The sequence below is a fragment of the Myiozetetes cayanensis genome, unplaced genomic scaffold (genome assembly GCF_022539395.1).
Source record: "Myiozetetes cayanensis isolate MyiCay16 unplaced genomic scaffold, myiCay2020 scf1, whole genome shotgun sequence".
Lineage (NCBI taxonomy): Eukaryota > Metazoa > Chordata > Aves > Passeriformes > Tyrannidae > Myiozetetes > Myiozetetes cayanensis.
In genome coordinates, this window is record NW_026086604.1 from 104,713,807 (window position 1) to 104,734,064 (window position 20,258).

General features: G+C 38.7%; 1 protein-coding gene across 5 annotated transcripts in view; it reads right to left on the reverse strand.

Annotated features, from left to right (window-relative positions):
- Nucleotides 1-17,935: 17,935 nt before the first annotated feature.
- The window catches only part of BMPER (BMP binding endothelial regulator), a 153,437-nt gene continuing 151,114 nt past the window's right edge, over nucleotides 17,936-20,258 (reverse strand). For all 5 annotated transcript variants that reach the window (XM_050309400.1, XM_050309381.1, XM_050309391.1 and 2 more), the window contains one exon: nucleotides 17,936-19,850. In XM_050309400.1, coding sequence (XP_050165357.1) covers nucleotides 19,669-19,850 — 182 coding nt within the window. In that variant the 3' untranslated portion in view covers nucleotides 17,936-19,668. The remainder of the gene's footprint in view (nucleotides 19,851-20,258) is intronic.

Consider the following 20,258-nt stretch of genomic DNA (forward strand, 5'->3'; position numbering starts at 1 on the left):
TAACTGTTGCAGAAAACTGCTATGTTTGTTTGTATTTTGTATAAATTATGGGCAAAATGGCACAACAGGAGTTTAAAAGCTTTACAAGAGAAACAGAGTAATTAAACAGAAGAAAAAAAATCACAGGAATTAATGATTTTGAATGTGAATGATTTCTAAAATCCAATCCAGAATCTTGCACTCTGTAATTATCCCAATTCTCTAAGTATTTATCCTTCATTAGTCATCACACATCAGACCATTATCATAATACCTAGATCTTGTTTTTTCCCCCAAGAATTGCAATTTGATGCTGAAAGACATGAAAACTATTACTTTTTTATACTTGCACTTCTCAAATTCTGTTATGAAGATACCTGCATATGCTGAACTAGGACAAAGAAAACCAATGGTTTCGAAAACCAGGCTTTTAAGTTCAGGTGTTGTTCTCTGTCTCCAGAGGTTACAGGGCCTTATGCACCTCTCACCTGCAAGTGGAAGGCATTCCTGAACCCATGTCCAAAACTGGGGAGAATCGGTCTGATCACTGTCATGGGGTTCCAGCAACTGTGACACCAGAAGAGGGATGCATTTAAACTTCCAAAATGACTAAAAAAGTCCTAGTAACCTAATAATAAAGAAAATGTGATAGACCACGGAGAATCTTTTCTAAGCCGCAATAGTCCAAGCTATGAGAAGGTACTTGCCATTTAGCCTGCAAAGTTGAGATGCTGCGTTAGTTGTAAAACAAGAAATGTTGTAAAACACACGTCAGCATGCTAACAAGTCTGAATGTCAAGAATCAAGTAAAAATAGAAGTGTTTCATGAGCAAAGTGGTGACATTTAGAGCACATCTCATTAATTACAGGCCATGGGGCTCTTTCATGAAGCTAAGTCCGGGAAATGTTAAGATGACTATGAAGCCTTTAGTCACAAAAAACAAAGTAAATGATCACCAAGATGTAAAGAAAAGTGATACAGCCCTAAATAGAGCATTTTACCTTTCCAAATGGCCATTCTTCTGACCTTTTAGAGACACCTATGAAGTTAAGAGATATTCAAGACTGAAGAAAATAATTAAAGAGACAAAAGAAAAGCAGGGCAGTCTCCACCAGGTTTTTGAAACTTTTTTGTAATTCTTCTTTGTGATCCAGGAATTCACAGCAAGGTAGAACATGACCTCATGCTGAAATCTGAAAATAACCCATGACCTGGGAGTGTTTCCCTACAAATAAGACAAAAAGACTGCTGGATATCAGGAGCTGTGAGACAATTATAGAATCATAGAACCTTTAAATTTGGAAATTATCTCCAGGATCATTGAGCCCAAATGTTAACTTAGCACTGCCATGCTACCATTAAACCATGTGCCCAGGTGCCACATTCACAGATTTTTTGGAACACTTTCAGTGACAGTGATACCACCACTTCCCTGGGCAGCCCATTCCAATTCCTGACCACCCCTTCAGTGAAGGAATTTTTCCTATTATCCAATCTAAACCTCCTCTGCTGCAACTTGAGGTCATTTCCTCTTGTCCTAGTGCTTGTTACCTGGGAGAAGAAGCCAACCCCCATCTTGCTACCCTCATATCTTCAGCTAGCTGTAGAGAGCAATAAGGTCTCCCCCAAGCCTCCTTTTCTCCAGGCTAAACAAACCCAGCTCCTTCAGACGTTCCTCATCAGCCTTTTGCTACAGATTCTTCTTCAGCTCTGTTGCCCTTCTCTGGACTTGCTCCAGCATTCTTTCTTGTAGTGAGGGGCCCAAGACTGAATGCAGAACTCAAGATGCAGCCTCACCTCACTTTAGTGGAGCATCTGTCCTCTGAAGCACACAAGAAACAAGTCACAGTCACGCAGAATTAAGTCTGCAGTCTGCACCAAAACATGGAGACACCATTAACTTCCCATTCAGATGTAGCTGAGCAAAACTCTCAGTGAAATCAGAAGGAAATTGTCCTAAATAAAAGGGCTGAGTAGTAAACTCAGGACTGAAAATCAGATTTACTAAAGGAAAGAATAACATGTTCTGCCACTCAGAGTAAGTTGAAAATATGTATGCATACACACAGATACAGATACTCTCACTTGCACTCCAGTGTAACCAACATATATGCATACATTGTGAAGGAAGTAACTTGTTTAATAACAGGCAAAGTGAAACCCTTTAAGTTGGTATTTCTAAGTGCTTTGTGCATTTTGCTGTAAAAACTAAACTACTGTTTCATGTTTAGGGATTTTTATTAAAACTACAGATAATTCCCTTTATCAAAATGGAGCATTTAATTTTGCAGAGAACTACTTTTGGAAAGAGTATGCTGTTACAATGCTTTGCATATATTAATGCAAATCACAGATGCTAGAGAGAATCAAAAAACCTATTCCCCAGGAGATTAATCCAAAAGTAAAATTTATTCTGCATTAAGTTAAATAGGCCATACTGGGTCCTTCTTTGATGATTGCAAATAAACTGTAATTCCAAACTGTGAATTTCTTGTATCCTTGTAACAGTGCTGAGTGGTTTCATATTTCGGTGCTCTAGTATTTCTAGGGAACTCTTGTCATGCTCTCCTGTGTACTACAAATGTATACACCAACTGTACATATTCCAACAGCTTTATATCAAAAAGTTTATAGGAAATATTCTGTTTATGATGGTGAGCAAGTCAGTCAGGACTTTAAAGACCAAGCTAACTAATTACAGCAAAGTTTAATTAGCTACCACTGGTAGGTTTTTTAAGTTATTCTTCATGAGTTTGATGTCACTTAAGGTTATAGTTTCTGTGATACCAATTTTCTCTGCTGGTGGCGAGAGTCATCATGCTGTTAAACTAGAGTAAATATAGCTGGGAGATTGTAGGAGATTTTGCCACAAGCATCATTACAGCTGAAGAAAAAAATGTGTAGCAAGGTGGTAAGAAAACATTACTGGAACATGGTTTAGAGAAGCCATCCCTAAAAAGTCCCTTAAGATGAACTTTGTGCACATGCATTTTCAAAAAAAAACCCAACCCACAAAAAACCCCCAAACAACATAAAAAAATGCATACATGGTAACCATTTCATTCTGGAAACCTTTTCTTCCTTTTACTTCAGACATTTTGCTGTTCATAGCAGCCCACCCCGCTTGAGGCTTTTGACTCATGAAAATAAAATGAGTCATATTGTAATGCTCTAACATCCCTTCACCTCTGCAGAAGCACTTACAAAGAATTTGTCCTTCTGTATCACATACAACCTTTTCTTTTCCCCCTGAAGGAGAAGAACGTTGTGATACATATTCACAGTGACCCTGAGCCAAAAGAAAATGAACATGTGCTGTAGCTGGCAGATTTACAACTGCTGGTCAAAGCCCTCCAAACTAAAATTGCAATAATATTGTCCAGAAAGAGGATCAGTCGTCTTCCCTCTGAGGCGTCCGCTTAAGCTCCAAATTTCAACCATTACCAGCAGCAGAAACCCACAGAGACAGATGGCAAAGCGGACCAAGAGTCCTCTGAATACACGGGGAAATAAAATTGTATCGACCAAGAGAGAAGACTGAGTTTTATTCAACGTGATCAGAATTTTTAAAATATTCACTCTGGCTGAAAACTTGGGTAAAGCAGGCTTCATTAATTTCTTGCCAGGGCCTTTAAAGAAAAACAGTTGAACTCCACAGGACAGAGGAGTTTTCAACAGGCTGGGAGAAGCTGTATTTTCAGACCAGCAGAAAATGAGCCCAGTAATTATTTTGCACTCCCTTATGGAGATCACAGCAAAGCAGATGGCAATAATCAAGAGAGAAGATGATGAATTTTAGCTCTTAGGGGAAGGTGGGGAGAAAAAAAGGAAGTCTTGGCACAGCAAGGAGAAGCAGTTCTGGATGAAGAGACAGTGAAAATACAAACTGCTTTGTATGAAGCTACTGGCAACACCTACCCTCGTTGTTCCTTTGAGTGGATGTTTCTGTCAGCCTCACTGGCTGCTGCTCTCAAAGCAGCCTCACACCCTGCCCACACCACACTGGAGGAATTGCCATGCCCATGGCATGAGGGAGGATATCACTGGTTACATGTGTAGCTGATTACATCTAACCGGGAGAAATGTGCACACCTCATACGACATCATGGGGATTCACATAACCCAGTCAGGCAGCTCTGCTGACAGCTCCTATCTTAGCATTTCTGACTTACTGTGCTGTCTGTAGCATCCAGCATCCCCTTCAGCAGACCTACTGTGTTGCCTGCTGCATCCCTTCATCTCGGAAGAATCCCTGAAGTGAAACCTTTACCAAACTGGCAGCTGCTTCTATCTTGAGATGTGACCATCCAAACCCAACAGTTCTGAAAGGAAAAAACTTGCACACTTGATGTACAGCTGAAGATACAAACTTCAAAATAGATCACCTCAGTTTACTGCCTTCAAAGAAAAATCTCTTTAAATATTCATCCCTTGTGAATTAAGACATTCACCAGAAACCCCACAAGAGTTCAACCATAATCTCTTAGCAGATATTACAATTTTCCTCCCTTGATTGTTACCACTTATTGAGAACTAATTGGTTTACAAAGAATTTAAATTGCCTTTTAGCATTCAGAGCAGTTTATATAGATACAGTCTTCAAAGTTATCCACCTAAAATTTTATTTCTGGGTTTTTTTCCTATGAGGTAAGGGAAACCTTAAAACCAAATTCATGGAGGAACTGTTTTCTAGAAAAACACTTTTACCCTATTTTAATCAAACTTTCTGTACAATCAAATGCATGGCTATGAAATTCTTGTTTACAGCTAATAAAAACCATTTGCAAATAGTAATTTGCAAAGTTATCTTCAAAATAACAAAAAAAAAATTTTAATTTTTATTTTAAATGCATGCATTGTATCTTACAGTTCAACTGAAAACTGTTCTGGTTTATTTCCTGCTAGTATAGGTAATTTACCAATAGTTCCATAGACTACAGTTACAAATTCTTACAAAAAATGTAGTTGCTGTGTAGAGCTTCAGTTAAGCTTACTCATGCAATTACAGGAGGAAATACATTTAAAAGGTGTTTGTAGTTAATATTTCATACCACTCTAATAACATTTTTCATTCCACTATGGACATGAATATTTGGCATTGTCCTAGCTTTTAGCCATTGATTGTAATAAACTTCAGAAATCTCTTCTCATGGAATTACCCTGAACTGTGAAAAGTCTTTTGTCCCTTTTTTCACTCTAGAATTAGACTTTCTAGACTATCTGGAACAGGCTCCAGAGTTAAAACAGCTGAGTAAACTTCCTGGGAAGTAGTGCAATACAAGAATGAACAATCTTGACGCATAATATATTTTTTATGGTTACTATTTTTAACAGAGAGATCAGTTTTGAGAATAATCTGAGGTTTGCACTTTGCATGCCTGTTGTATAGCAGCAGGGTATTAAAAGCATATTGACACTTGAAGACAGCAGTTTTGGAGCTGGACCTAAACTTCCTGCTTCTGATTCAGAGCTGCCTGTAGAACCTGCAGGGAGTCAGTCCCACAGCAGTATAAGCTGGATTTTTCAGTTAAGTTCTTATCAGATCAGCTTGGTTGTTTGGGCTGCTTTAAAGAAAGATTCGTAACTGCTTTCCATCCAAATGGAATTTTGCTCCTTAAGACAAGAAATGTGAGGAGGAGTCACTATTACCTTACAGAATTATTACTGATTTATACAAAGAAATTATTTGACTATTTGAATATTTGACATTTCTAAAAAATGGAGACCTTTTCTTTTTGAAAAGTAATCTTAAATACATCTGTTTATATCCTGTTCATTGCCCTACTTATCAATAATCACAAAGGAAAGGTCTGGAAAAGTTTCTTTATCGTCTTTTTCAGAGAGTACTGCTACAAAGCCATCATGTCTAACTCTCAGTGTACACTACGTAGCAATGATCTGAGGCAGAGCTGTAAACTAGCTAGCTATGCTTCCATCTTCCTCCTCTCAAATCAAATCACAGCCAGTAAACACAAAACATAAGGTCTCAGCAGTCAATCTGAGATGGGAGTTGAAGAGAGACCATGCAAAGGAAGGTAATGGATTAGGGCTTGTGAAAGGAAGCCTTGCGCTTGGGATCGCTGTAGAAGACACATGAAACATTAGAGCCCCGAAACTGTTGTTCTTCTAATGATTCCTTCTCCACTGTGGGGAGAAAATCATTGTTTTGACAGGTCAGGTGCATTTATGAGATGTAGATAGGGCCCCAGATGGTTTGCTGATTAATAATGAAAGGAGTTGAAGGAATATGTCACCTGATAGGGGCTGGTAGAGTTTCTAGTATTTCACAGGAGCTGTGCTAGGAACACCTTACATGAACTCAGCTTCTAAGCATCTAGTTGAAACATTTGCTTTTGTAAATATTACTCCATTAGCCACAAAAGGAAGCTTCTTAGAAGTTGCTTGTGTAGGACATGTTTGTCTGTCTGGAGTAAGGAGTTACTGATTTTGACTCTGTAGTCCAGCTTACCTACACAAACAGCAGAAAGTACTTATTCTAAACACAGTTCAGTCGAGCTTTTCTTACCCCTCTTCAGTCCTGCTCTCACACTGCCTTTGCTTGCTGTTCACTCACTTGCAGGTTCCTGTCACACACAACCACAATGAAAACAGTGCCCTAGCTCCTTTCCTTGCTGCCAGTTTAAAAGGCCCCACAGCAGAGCGGGGGATCCCAATCAGACCTTAATCATTCCACTCTGTGCCTTGGGACAGGAACTTCTGTTGATCCAAGTCATATTAAACAAAAATCTGTAATTGCCTTTCTCTTTGCTCTGAATAAAAAGTATGTGGCATACCTGTTAGTGCCCAGTGAGAACCAAACCGGGATGTAGATAAAATGGCAACTACCCACAGCCTTACAGGACACCCCAAGAGCCAGTTCAGTGTCAAAGGAGTAGATGTAAAAATTTCATTTCTATCATATGCCTCCAAGCCTGATGGGGTTTACAATTACTGATCTTCATTGAGATAAGTCCCTTATGTTCAGTTTGATTGCTGCAGTTCACAGTGGTAGAGTTAAATCCAAAGATAAGAAACAGCAGCTCTTAAATCTTTAGATGATATGGCACAATACCTTCTGCTCCTGAGAACTCCCTTATTACACCCAACTCCACATTACCACTTTTGAGAAAATAGGATAAACTTGTGAAATCCAGCTACATTTAGGCAAGCATTATAGAGACCAACCTTCTAAATAAGAGGACAACTTTTATACCTTTCTAAATTCCACCTGCAGCCAAGCACTTTCCCCTCTCACAGTGTCTGAGCCTACCCTTCTCTGGCTACGGGGACAAGTTTTAGACTAGAAGTGGTGCAACAAACTTGCTTGGTTTCATTTTAATTTTTCCCTTTTTCTTCCCCCCACTGGAAACTGTGGCCCTGCATACATCTCCCTTTAGATGGATGGCAGCTTTGAAATTTCCTAAATATGAAATTTTAGACTGCAAGTTCTGATCAGGTACTGATAGATACAGCAGTAAAATTTGTTCCTTTCAGCTCCATTAGGGATTTGCTTAGTGTTTCTTCTAATGTTATTTTGGTATTGACCATCCCTTGAAGCAGATCTATGGAGAGCCAAATCTACATTTCTGTTCAGCTCTCAGTAAGACATTGCTGCCTTTGGTAGGGACAGATAGTAGCCAGGAGGATTTTGGCTCAATCTGTGACTCTCTCCTGGTTAACCTTGGGAGGGTTCACAGTAGAGAAATATTGTAATTCTCCATACCCAAAAGGAATATTCTGATCTGGGGAGGAAAGGAGAAACTGCCTTCACCATTAAAATGGACAATGCGTTCTACATCATATGATAGTGGCCTTACTTCTGTGCTTTCCCCCATCACACCCTGCATGTACACATGCAGAGCAAATGTGCAGACACACTTGGGGTGACCTGACTCGATGACCAAGAGCACACCCTTTTCAGGACTGGGTAAATCATGCTTTTTTTTCTGAAGCCCATGAAAGATTTTTGTTTTTTTTACGGTCTGTCTTCGGCATTTGCCAAGTACTCTGCAAAATGAGACTCATGAAAGGGGAGTAGATGCTATAAATTTGTGACAGATTAATATATCGATGGATCTTTTCCCTACAGCTTTAAAATTGTAATGAAGTAGCAACTTAAACAATGCACTCTCTTACCCAAGTTTGTTTTTAAATACTTCAATATTAAACTTGGCTTTCTCAGTGGCAAGCAAGTTAAAATGAGAGCAGTATTGATTATTGCCTCAGCAGCACTGTGATGTGCTCACAGCAGCCTGTGGAGAATAGAAATTTAAACAAAAGCAGAAGGTGGGCCAAAAGCTGCAGATGGTGGTTAAACAGACACTCAGTTGCACACAGGCTCCCAGCAATCTTGGCTGTAATTGCTTACTCCTCAAAATGTTCTTAGGATCATTAAACAGAGGCTCCTTTAATTGTCTGTTATTATAAAGGTTTCAGAGAGAATTTGGCCGTTTCTGTTTGGCAAGACCTCAGATAAATTCACATCATTTCCCACTGCCCATATACATTAGACTGTCATATGCCAGAGAAATGCACTTTCATTCCCTCCTCAGCTCTGGAGCAAAGAACAAGGGCCTCTTCACAGAGTTTGCACATATAAAGTCCTGGTAGATCTTCAGCTTCTTTGCTGAATTGGTGGCAGCTTTTCCACTCACGTCTCAGGAACTCTGAGTCATTAATGAACCACTCACCTTTGTTCTAAAGCCTGGATTCTGGCTTGGTTTAATCTGCAAAGCTGATGGCTGTTCTTCCCTATCTAGACTAGTAGGCATGATTCATAACATCTCATGGCACCATGTATTTTCCCAAGTTCATCTGATCAGGTCTGTATTTGAAATCACTCTGGTTTTGGATCCTAGTAAATCTACTGCAGATGTGAGACTTCTACATCCAACTCCAACTGGCAGGTCTTCAGGTGCATCCCTATGCAGATGTGCTGGAAAAGCATCCAATACATGTGCTCAAGCTCTTAAAGGAGTCTTAACACCAGCACTAGGCCTGCAGCTGCATTAACTTTACTTAAATGCTGGCTTGCCTTTAAAACTGCTGCAGGTAAGGATGAGGACTGCATCCAGCACAGCTGCCCATAAGATCTATGGGTTTCCCATCCCATTCCATGGAGAACCAGTTGTCTCAGTTCTACGAGGGGATGAAGTTTTTGCTCTAGAAAAACTGAGGCAGCATTGTGGCATAACTGCCTACTTAGCAAAGCAAGCAGAACATCTAAAAATCAGTGTAACTCCAGAGATTTTAGGCCAATTACGTGAGCATGAAATGTCTTCTCAATGGGTTTTGCACGGCTGGCTGTCACTAAAGCTTACAGTATGCAGCCAACTACCCTTCAGGCTTCAGAAGAGATCCAACGAGGTAAGGGTTGATAACACCACTATTAAAGACTGGTGTACATGTTTGCATTCCTGTTGTTCATAACTTATCAATGTTTGCACAGGAGTAATTTCCCTCTCTGAGATGTTAATTGTGAGGCTTTTAATCAGTAATTAAAAAAAAAAGGCACTTTAAAATAAAAAGAAATAATGGTTTTTGAAGAACAAAACAGGCCTAAAAATAATAAAGCCCAGTTAAAACTTTACTAAGCACGTCAGTAAATTGTCTTTAGCTTTCTGACTCATTGCTCCCCTTCATATTATTCCCTTGGCTCATGAGCATTTGTTTCTATATAATGACAGCTGCCTTATTAGAGATAAATCTTGAGGTTTTGACACTGCAGAATGTAAATAGCATCCCAGAGTCACAGCATCCTCATTGTTTTGCTAATAGGATGCCAAGAGGGGAAACAGTGACGCAAGTTCTTGTTTAGTCCTGAGACAGGTCCCACCCACGCCAGTAAAGGTTACCCAGAATCACAGCACAGGCTCCTCTGATGATTATAGAAGAAAAAACACTTCTTTCATTGACAGGTATACAAGTGAGAGTTTAGGGATATCAGGGGAGGTCTCATCACACCATTTCCTTCATATTCTTTTGTCCATGTAGGAAGTAGAACCTGTGAGCTTGGATCTTTATCATTAGTTAAGTGAACTGTGATGAGCCTGGAGGAAAAGGGTAATGATCAAGAGTGAAATAATCCTCCTAATGCCTAACTCCTTTCCAAATGTATAATTCCTTCTAGCACACAAGAGGTAGTTTTTGAAGACGTGTTGTTGCATCCCCACCATTCAAACATTGTGCACACTGTATATATTGAAGTAAGTCAGTCCTGTTGGGGTCTTTCCATTCAAACTGCTTCTTTGAAAAGACTGGAAAGTATGGTTAAAATTCAAGTTGCCATCCTTTGCAGTTTTCAGGCATTGGTTGTAAAGCATATTTGTTAAGCACCATCTGCTGTACATTCAGAAAATAGCAACCAAAATTGCTATTCTCTTTCCAGCTTTTAAATAAAATTTAAAATATTCAAATTCTGTTAACTACCAAATACATTATTTCAGCTCTGGAATGCTAAAACTGTATTTATATAGTCTTTGAAATGCATTATCTATCCATATAAGGTTACATATAGAACACAGACTGGGACAGACCCTTGGGGGAGAAACTGTGTTACAAAACAACATGTCCTATAACAGGGCAGTGGAAGAAGATGGCAAAATAATAGCAACGTTGAGCCTGATTTCCAGATGTACTAAATAAAACAGGATGAATACTACTGAAGGCAAAGCATTGTCTTTCAAGGACAAATTTAATGTGTGCTAACCACAGGACACAATGATAAAAACAGAAGTTACGCATCAGTTAAAAATCCTAAATGAGGATTATTAGCTTTTCAGTATGGTCTAGTTAGAAAACAATTATTACCAATAATCCCAAACATTAAAACTCCATTGATGGTGAACTGTAAGTGATGAAGAAAAGTACTCTAATTATTAGCCTGAATTGAGTGAATAGCCTGAAACGCGTAAATAATTCTAGAGATTGTTCAAATGAAAAACAGACTCCAGACTTTTTTCTCATTCTCTCTGTAAGCTCTTCCAAATTTTTCTCAAGGAAGACTTTTCTCTTTGAGCATTTTAATGAAAAAAATAAGTGTTAGAAGCTGTCCAGCTCAGAATAGGTCACACAGGAGTAGGGAGGGAAGGATAACTGTTGTGATGTGCAAAGCACAGACTGCCCAAACAAATAAGACAGTAGAGGTGAAGGAGTCCACCAAATGCTCTGCTAGAGGTGCCCATGAGACCTATACTCTGCCTCCACAAGCAGTGCAAGTGCTCTTCTGCAAAAGGTCAGTCTGTAAAGTTCTTATGCTGGGCAGACAAAAGGTTGACTGTTTTTAGGCTAAATCTCACCAGTAGCCAAGTGAAGTCTGCAAGAGAGAAGTGAAAGTAAAGTCCATAACTGCCCACTGTTTCTGCAGGAGGATGAATATTGCAGCATTTTTGGTGAAGATGCTGCACCCAAAATGGGTGGGAAAAATAATAGGGGATAATTCTGACCACTTGGTGGTATTTCTGGCGTAAAAGTTATGTGTGACCATGTAAGAAGTCACCAGGGACACTAGCTTGGAGGGCCCAATCACCCCTTCTTTTGAACTACAGACCTTGCCATCTCTGCATTGCCCTCACAGTCTGAAGAACAAGCCTGCACTCCCCAGAATGAACATTTGGTGTCTCACGATGTTGAAGGAGCCTGTTGCTAGGAGCTTCACAATAATTTAGTAAGTAGAGACCACGCAAGGAATCCTACAGATACAGACCATGCAGCACTAGTAATCCTATGGATTTCATGGAAAGTGCCGAATCTCTTACCTTCTGGGCTTTCCTCATCCTGGTCCAGGAGAGAGAAATCCATCAAGTCTTCTCACTCAGCACACAGCAAGGCTTCCTCTCAGTACAGCCTTTTGGGTTCATCAGCTACCTACCTTTTAGAAGCAGAAAGGTTCCTCTTTGCAAAAACAAACCCCAAACCAAACCCAATCAAAAACAAAACCAAAACTTGGCAATTGGTAGGCCTGATCTGGAGCCCAGTGGACATTAGCAGGAGCCTTGCCCAAACACAGAACAGAGGATTCCTAAAGAATTCACTGTTCCTGAAGTTTCTCTGATTTTTGTGAAGTATTATCATTTCTGTTCTACCAGTGGGAAAACTACAGAAAACAGCAGTGAAGTAACTTGGCCAAGCAGTACCACATAAATGAGTCACCAGCTGAACAAAGGGTCCCCAAATCCCAGCTCCCTAATCACAGGTAAAAGTAAAGGAAAACAATTTGCATGGCTCCTTGCTTCCATCCCAAGAAATAACAGCATTTAATATCAGTTCCTAGGAGAACATGGTATCAATCATTGTGTGGGAGATGTTGCTTTTCTGAGTCATATCTTGCAAGTCATAACAGCAGTTTTCATGGTCAGCTATGAAATAATTAGGCATCAATATTTATCTGCATAAAGATAATAAATATTAAATTTATAAGGTAATAAACAATGTCTTCACAAACACACTCACCACAATCCTGCTTTTTTAAAATTATATTAGTACAATGTTCTTACAAAAGTTGTATGGACCCTCAAAGACAAACCATGTCAAGGTTACTGCACAGTTTGCAGTTTTTTAGGAGACATTAAACTACATAATAATTTTAAATTCAACAGAGTTATAGACTGAGATATACTGATGAAGACAGAAATTTTTGAAAAAATTTAAACAGATTTCATTTTTACATGAATGCACCTCAAATGAACTCTGTTAAAAATTTAGGATGAGTAGGCAAACAAATTCTAAACTTTAAAATATAAACATTCTGCAGTGATGCTTTTGACATTACAGAGTATTTCCACAAATTGCATACAAAATATTTCATGTAACCCATCCATACATTAATGGCTTCAAACATCTAATATATGTGATACACACTGTAATATTCCCCTGCAGCTTCTATTCCTCTTGATGATTTGCAGGGTAACAGTTAATTTTAATGAACAAATAAAACAAACAATCAAATAAAACAGAAACCCAACAAACCAAAAAAACCAAACAAAAGCCCTGTGTCTTTTGACATAGATATTATTTCATGGGCTTCTCTAGGGTTATTCCTGATGCACACCAATATGAAGAAAGACAGGGCTGAATATTCAATATGGTGGGGTTCAAACACCTGCATATTTACACCCAAGCTAGTAAACAATCATTCAGATGACTAAGATGGAATAAATAATTTCCTTCAAACTCTACTCATTTTTTTACTTCTTTCAAGACACACTGAAATTTTAACTGTAAAACTGCATCAAAACATATCCACTTCTGTGTTTTGATTCATATTCTGTAGAACCCAATCAAGTTTTTTTTATGGGTTTTGAAAGCCACTCAGTGATTCTTGTTAAGTTGAATACTTGCACTAAATATTAAAAAAAAAGTGTCTAAGTTCTCTTTTCTTCATCAGTTTCTATAGTCACAATTCCGTTTTCCTTACTGATACCATTTATAAAAATTATTGTTAAAATAAGCTAAGTACAACAAATCAGCTTTCCCCCCTTCATTTATAAACTGTGATCTCTTGTAACAAATTATTTATACTGACTGACTTATACTGACTGCAGATGTTTTTACCCTAAAACAGTATTATCAGAGTTTTATAGTGAACTATAGCTAGAAGCAATTATTCTAACAATTGAGGGCAGCCACACTGGGATTATGGAACACTTTCACAATTATACAGTCATGATGGTGCTAATATGACTTCAAAGCAATTTAAAACTAGTATAGATAGCAACAGTTAACTCATTGAAACTGCTCCCTATTTTTACCAGTGCAAAAAAAAAAATTAAAAAATGAAGTCCAGTATGAACTTTTGTTTTAACAATAACAAGAAATAAGATAGAGTAGGAAATTGCAATGTGATGTAAGAAATTATTATGCTGACATCAGAAACCGATAGTCTTCTAATGTCTCCAAAAAAAACGCCTTCAAAAGCCTTAACTTGTACAGTGTTCTGGCAGCAGATAGCAGCACGATCATAAAATAGATCTATGCATAGAAATCATGAAGAAAAAAAAAATATCACAATGTTTAATATTTGATCCTGCCAGATGCTGAACTCTCTGGCCCTGATCCTGCAAACCGTTTGAACATGTGGTTAGAAGTCAGCATGCACATTGCCCCATGGAAGCAGAGGAGGTTATTCAAAGTTTGAGCACAGTTAAGTGCTTTGAACGATTGGGTCATTAAAGTACCAACCACTTACCGCCAGAGCATAAGGCTAAATTACCGCTATGAACAGGTTGTTGCATAGCTGTCCATTGTGAGGCTTACACAGTGCTCTTTGAAGCGTGCTTTGAAGTGTTTCTTCACCACTGGATAAGAAAAAAAACATAAAACGCAGGGGCAGGAATTTTCTACATTCCCATCAATTCACTTTCACATGCCAAGCCAAGCTATATTGATACCCAGCTATAAGTATCACTTAGGGAAATAGAAAACACTAACAATGATAATGGCAATTATATATTGCCACCTGTCTCCCACCACACATACACACTCCATTAGAGCCAACTTCCTCCTGTTGCAGGGCTAGCATTACATCATAACTCGCAATGAAAAGGGGAAAGTCATGCCAATAGAAAATGCCACATGTCATGTGCAACATTGCCTGAAGTTTCTGAAATGCTGCTTGATGTTGAGTAATCTCACTACCTGGTAAAACTGGTGTTGTCAAAAAGACAACTTGTGCCCTCTTAGTAGTAAGCAGAACTTGCAATTTTACCCCAAAGCCTGGAACAAGACTAGTTATAAAAGTGCTTTTGTAGCCTTTATTGTGATAATTGTGATGATGTGTGTTCACTAAAACATACATCCTGGAGGAAACCAAAGCAGGTTTGTTGTGCTAGTGGACTCAGAAGAAACAAATTCCTCATCTCAGCATGGAAATAAAATCCCTTTCCTTAACTTTGGTGTCTTCTTCAAATGTGATATAACAGTTTTGAGAGAAGTAGGAATAGACTCTCCTAAATTTAATTATGGATTTCTATACTTAACAATATACACCTATTCTATTCAGATCTCAACATATGATTCCACTGTCACTGGATTGGGTTTTTGGGTGGTTGCTGGGAGTTTCTGTGCTCAGGGAGTCTTAGTTCTTTGCCTTTGTCAAAGAACACTTTCAGTTTAGTTCTTACCATTTAGAGGGAAAATATCCACATACAGAAAAAAGTCCTATGACTACTTTCTTCATTCTTATTTTTCTCTCACCCTGCCACCCTTATTCTGCCACCCTGCCTCTTTATTTCCTCACATTACTGTACCATCTTAATTCAAACCCAGTGCCAAGGCCGTGTGAGGGATTAAGAGCTACCTCGTGTTCACAGGAGGAGAACCTTATTTTGTTGTTAGAGACTCTGGTGCTCAGGTGTCACAGTTATTTTGTGTAGAAATACTAATCTGTGCAACAACTTTTACACTTTCTTAGACACAGCTAGGCCTGTGTCCTGAAACATTTGCAGTTGTAGACTAGAAATGTTCCTGAAAGGGAGCAGATACACCTCCCTTGCCACAGGGCTTTCTAAGAATGCTAAAATCACGGAGAGCAGAACAAGCATTTGATCAGTGCTATGTAAGGTAAAGTTCCTGTTTATCAAATAGTCAGACCCTGGGTAATGCCCCCTAAATTGGGACTGTTCCTGAAATGGTTCAGTACCTCAGCACTTCAGTGCTAAATGCTGTTGACTGACTCTCTTTCCAGCCTGTTCAGCTGAAAATGCTGGACAGGCATTTTGTTACTCTCATATCTGTTAGCTCTGGTTTAACCTTGTCCAGTTTTGTTGAAGGCAAAAAAGCGCAAACCACGGTACCCTTATACAGTCACTCAAGATCAGTTCAACTATTGCAACTGTCAGGTTCTGTCAGTAGGAAGTTGGGCAGTGTCAAACTGCATTTGAATCCTGTGTTCAAAAAAAGCAGAAAATATGAGACAAACTTACTTCTTTTAGGTTATTTGCTGGAACCTCCTTATGTGATGCAAGGATGGGTTCACATTTGGGTTGGTTGGACATTAGGAATGTTTTCTTTCCTTCCTTTATTTTTTGTCCAAGTGCATACTTTATAGAAGAAAGTGTTCTTGGAAGATGTGGGACTACCCTACAGGGTCTTGGTCTACAACTCAAATTGCTCTGTCTCCATGCTTGTCTCCATGCTCTACAAAATTCAATATATATGGCAAAAATAGACACAATTGAAAGTACATGAGAAGAAGTAAATAGATTTGACCTCCACATATGCAACTAAAAGCTGACTTTCAAGTGATGGTGATATGGGAGAGATGGGACAACCTGAAGCAAAACAGACCTGAGTAGATTGGTAAAATACCAGCTGACATTCCCCTCGTGACGTATGGCATTTGTGAACATTTTCCCTCCATAAACTTAAAAAAGTTGCATAAATCCAGAGTCTCATTTTCCCAATGAAGTACAGAACATTAATGACTGGCCAGGGAACACGTAGCAGTTTAATGATGACACTATTGATCCAAGTCTTTCCTTCATTCTATCCACTAGATTACAGAGGTGTTTCTCAGACTTTCCTTTTGGATCATTCTTTGATTGGAACCTCTGCTCCTTCAATACATTTCACCTTACAAACTAGCACAAAGTTATATGCACAGATTGATATAAGCATTATCAAGATCAAAACTTACACAACCATCAGTTTTCCATGGTGAATATGCCATATGGATTACCAACTTTATGCTATTATTAAAAAACATTACTGCATACTAAACACGTTTAGCTTGCTAAAATTGGATTACCAGTAAATTTTGTCAAAAATAAATCCCCAGTGATATACAGGAAACTTCCAGCTCTATCATCCAAGGGATAGCATTTCATGAGCAAAGACAGCAGGAGGAAGATGGACTGCAATCCAAACTCTATGAGGCTAATGTTAATGCTGCTATTGATGGTATTGGGCTAGAACTTCAACTTTTGAATAGCCTTGAGGGAGAGAGGCAAATATAAGAGTGGAGTGAGACAACCCCATCTGCACTGACCTGGTCTCAATAGTTCAGTTTAGGCGCAGGGTAACTAAAGACACAGATGTAAAACCTCTGCGAAGTTGAAGCTTGGGGGCAAGTTTTAAAACAGCAGAAGTCCTTTATCTTAGAGATGGTACCTGTGAACTGAGCATACAGATGATAGCACTTACTGTTGCCTTGAAAACTGTGGAGATTGGAAGAAAAAGCTCTACATCACCATAAGGGCACGATCAGTCAGCTTAGAGGTAAAACCAGTTTCCTCTCTTCCTCAGTCTATATCAGTAAAGCAGAGTGCCTACTCTTAATTAGTCAGATATGAAAAAGCTAAACTGAGGAATGAGTCCTCATTTTGAGATGACCTATAGGTCAGGTTTCAAACTTAACCATTTAAACATTTAAAAATAGAGTTCGTCCTACAGATAGGCTGAGTCACTTCTTCACCTCAGTCAAACCTGGCATCAATTAAGCATTGTTTGAATGTGATCAATGGACTGAGAGAGATGGAGGGCTCTCCTTTCACCTTTTACTCACCTTCATCAGTCAGGAGAAAAGAGAAGGGCAGATCTACACACTGCTCATCAATGCAATTCACTTTGTCTGTACTTTTATTTTGGAGACACTAGGCAGTAAGTAATGAAAATCTGTTCTAAACTAAAGCTAGGCAAATATTCTTTTTAATGGTTTGGATCTCATATCTCAGAATCAAAAGCTGAAATGTTCTTTGGTCTAACCAATGCTTTAAATTATTTTAATGACCTTCATTTTATATTTTAATTCCTTCAACCAACTGCAGTTGTTCTAAATTTCAACTCTGCCATTCAGTTATCACATGAGCCACATAAAACTCTTCTAGTTTCTTGCTCAGACGGGATCTGCACATTTGCAATTCTGCTTCCCAGTGCACTCATGTCTGTGTCTTCAAAACCCCCTCTTCCAGTAAAACTAAATTATTTGATTGTTCCCAGAAAACGAACACAAAGGGGACATAAAAAGATCAAGATGAGTTTATTTAAGATTTGGATGAACATCCATGGAGCACTCTTGGCATTATATGCCCAGCTCTTTTTAACACTGTGGTGGTATAGCATTTAGGTGCCTAAGTTAACCATGTTCCCTCAGCATCTTCCTCCAGGATAAGATAACAGACAGGTTGTATAACGCAAGTGTGTTGCACCCACCCACTCACTCACTGTAAACTCAGACCCTGCTTAACTTCCTGGAAAGTGAAGGATTAAAGGAGAAAGTTGTTCAAAGCATTACAATGTGCAATTTCAATGCAAGGCATGATGGAAGTAGCTGTGAGGGAGGATATTACTTCATTATAAACCTAAATCAGATGCCCAAAGGTTCCTATCATCTCCAGAGACCATTCCATCAGGCTCTACAAGAGGCTTTCCAGAGGAAGAAAAAGTCCCTTCAGGCTTGAGAAAGTTGAATGGCTTTTTTAACAGTTTCTAATGAAATCCCATATTATTGCTTCTCCCCTGGGAGACTTAAAAAGTCACGTAAACTTCACAGAGCCCACATGCTCAGAAACTTCAACCGAAAGACCACTAAGGAAATAAATTGCAGTTCTCCAATTAGCATTTGACATTCTTTACTGTTTTTTGGTGTGGTGAATTTGTCTTTCTTCTAAACCATGCTGATAAATTAAATGAGTTACGAAACGTGGCATTATTTAATGTTTTAAGGCACACTGAAATCAAACACTTCACTGTGGGATTTTCTTTCTGCATAATATTTGGAGGAAATATGAAACAAACGTAGCAGTTTCAAACATGTTAAAGGGGCTAATGTGTACATGAATATTTTCTTCAAGCTCCTTATTGTGTATTCACAGCAACTGCCAAACACAACAACAGAGACGGGGTATTAGGATATGAAATGGGAAGTGGTCAGATTTTCAAAGCGAGCTGGTGGGTGCCGAACACTTTTGAAAATCTGGCCCCTGACTCTTTGGTGTTGTTCCAGAAAGAAATGTCTCCATACTGGCAGTTGTCCAACCAGCTTTGGAAATCATTTTGCACAGTTATTTCAGTAAAGCATAAAAGCCAATCCCTAGCTTTCTCTGCCTGATTAAGCACTGTCACCAATCACTATGCAGCTCTAAGGTACGCATGAAATATTCATAGATAAATCCTCCATCTCCAGAGAAATGTGTTTCCTGTACAACTGTAAATCCAGGTTCTGTGTTGAAACTAATCCAGTTTGGCAGTGCTATGGCCCTAGAAAAGTTTCCTTGGAAATGACAAACTTATGCAAAGGTAAAGTCATCCAATCTTTTCATGCCACTATATTATATTAAAAACACCTGGTTTATTTATACAATGACTTAAAGATTAGGGTCCTAGAAATAATAATACATAAACTTTATAGCAAAAAATATACATATTATAATTCATCCTTCTATGATGTATAGAAATTATGTATATTTGTGTATGGACATATATATAAATATATGGATCATACTTACGTTTAGGGCACTTGTGTATGGACATGTGTATCTCCATACACACAGTATACATTTATATATCTTTCTAGGTGCCATGTGTGTATACATAAAGACACATAAATATACACACAGGAACATATTTACACTCTGTGAGTAGACATGTACTTTGCAGAATCTGCACACAAACAGTTGGAGTCCTTCACTGGCTGTGAGCATCAAAGGGGTCAGTGAGCACCCGCATCAGTGTCCACGGAAAGAGAACTAATGTCATCGCTGTGGGCACAGGACTGGCTTGATGCATCTTCCTTTGTGAAGAACTAAATTTGCCGGACAGTGGCACCCTGCCACGCAGGGCTTGTTGCATGGTCCAATCTCATTCCAGTTGTCACAGGTTTTGACACATCCTGGACCACAGGTATCATAAACCGCACCGTGTTTACACTGGGTAGCTGAAAGGCAGTTAAAAGGAACAAAATATGCATATTACACAGAGCCCCACACAGAAAGTTCCTTATCTGTTTGCTCAGTTTCTACTGCAAATATCAAAAAAGCACGTTTTGGTATGGCAATTATGTAGAGGCAAAAATTATTTGTAAAAAGATTTCATCATATTACATCCCAAATACAAAAGTAGCAAAATTCTTAGTCAAAAAGCCAAAAAGTCCACAGCAGTCTTGAATTTTTTGAGAATTTTAACTCAGCTGACAGTATATAAATCTTTGGCAGACCTATGCTTTATATTAAAGAAATAACATTGCTTTTTTATTTATTACAATGCCTTTTATAAAATGTTCTGAAACATTTACAAGGACATTTATTATCAATTTCACTCCTACTGAAAGAAGGAGAGTAATTCA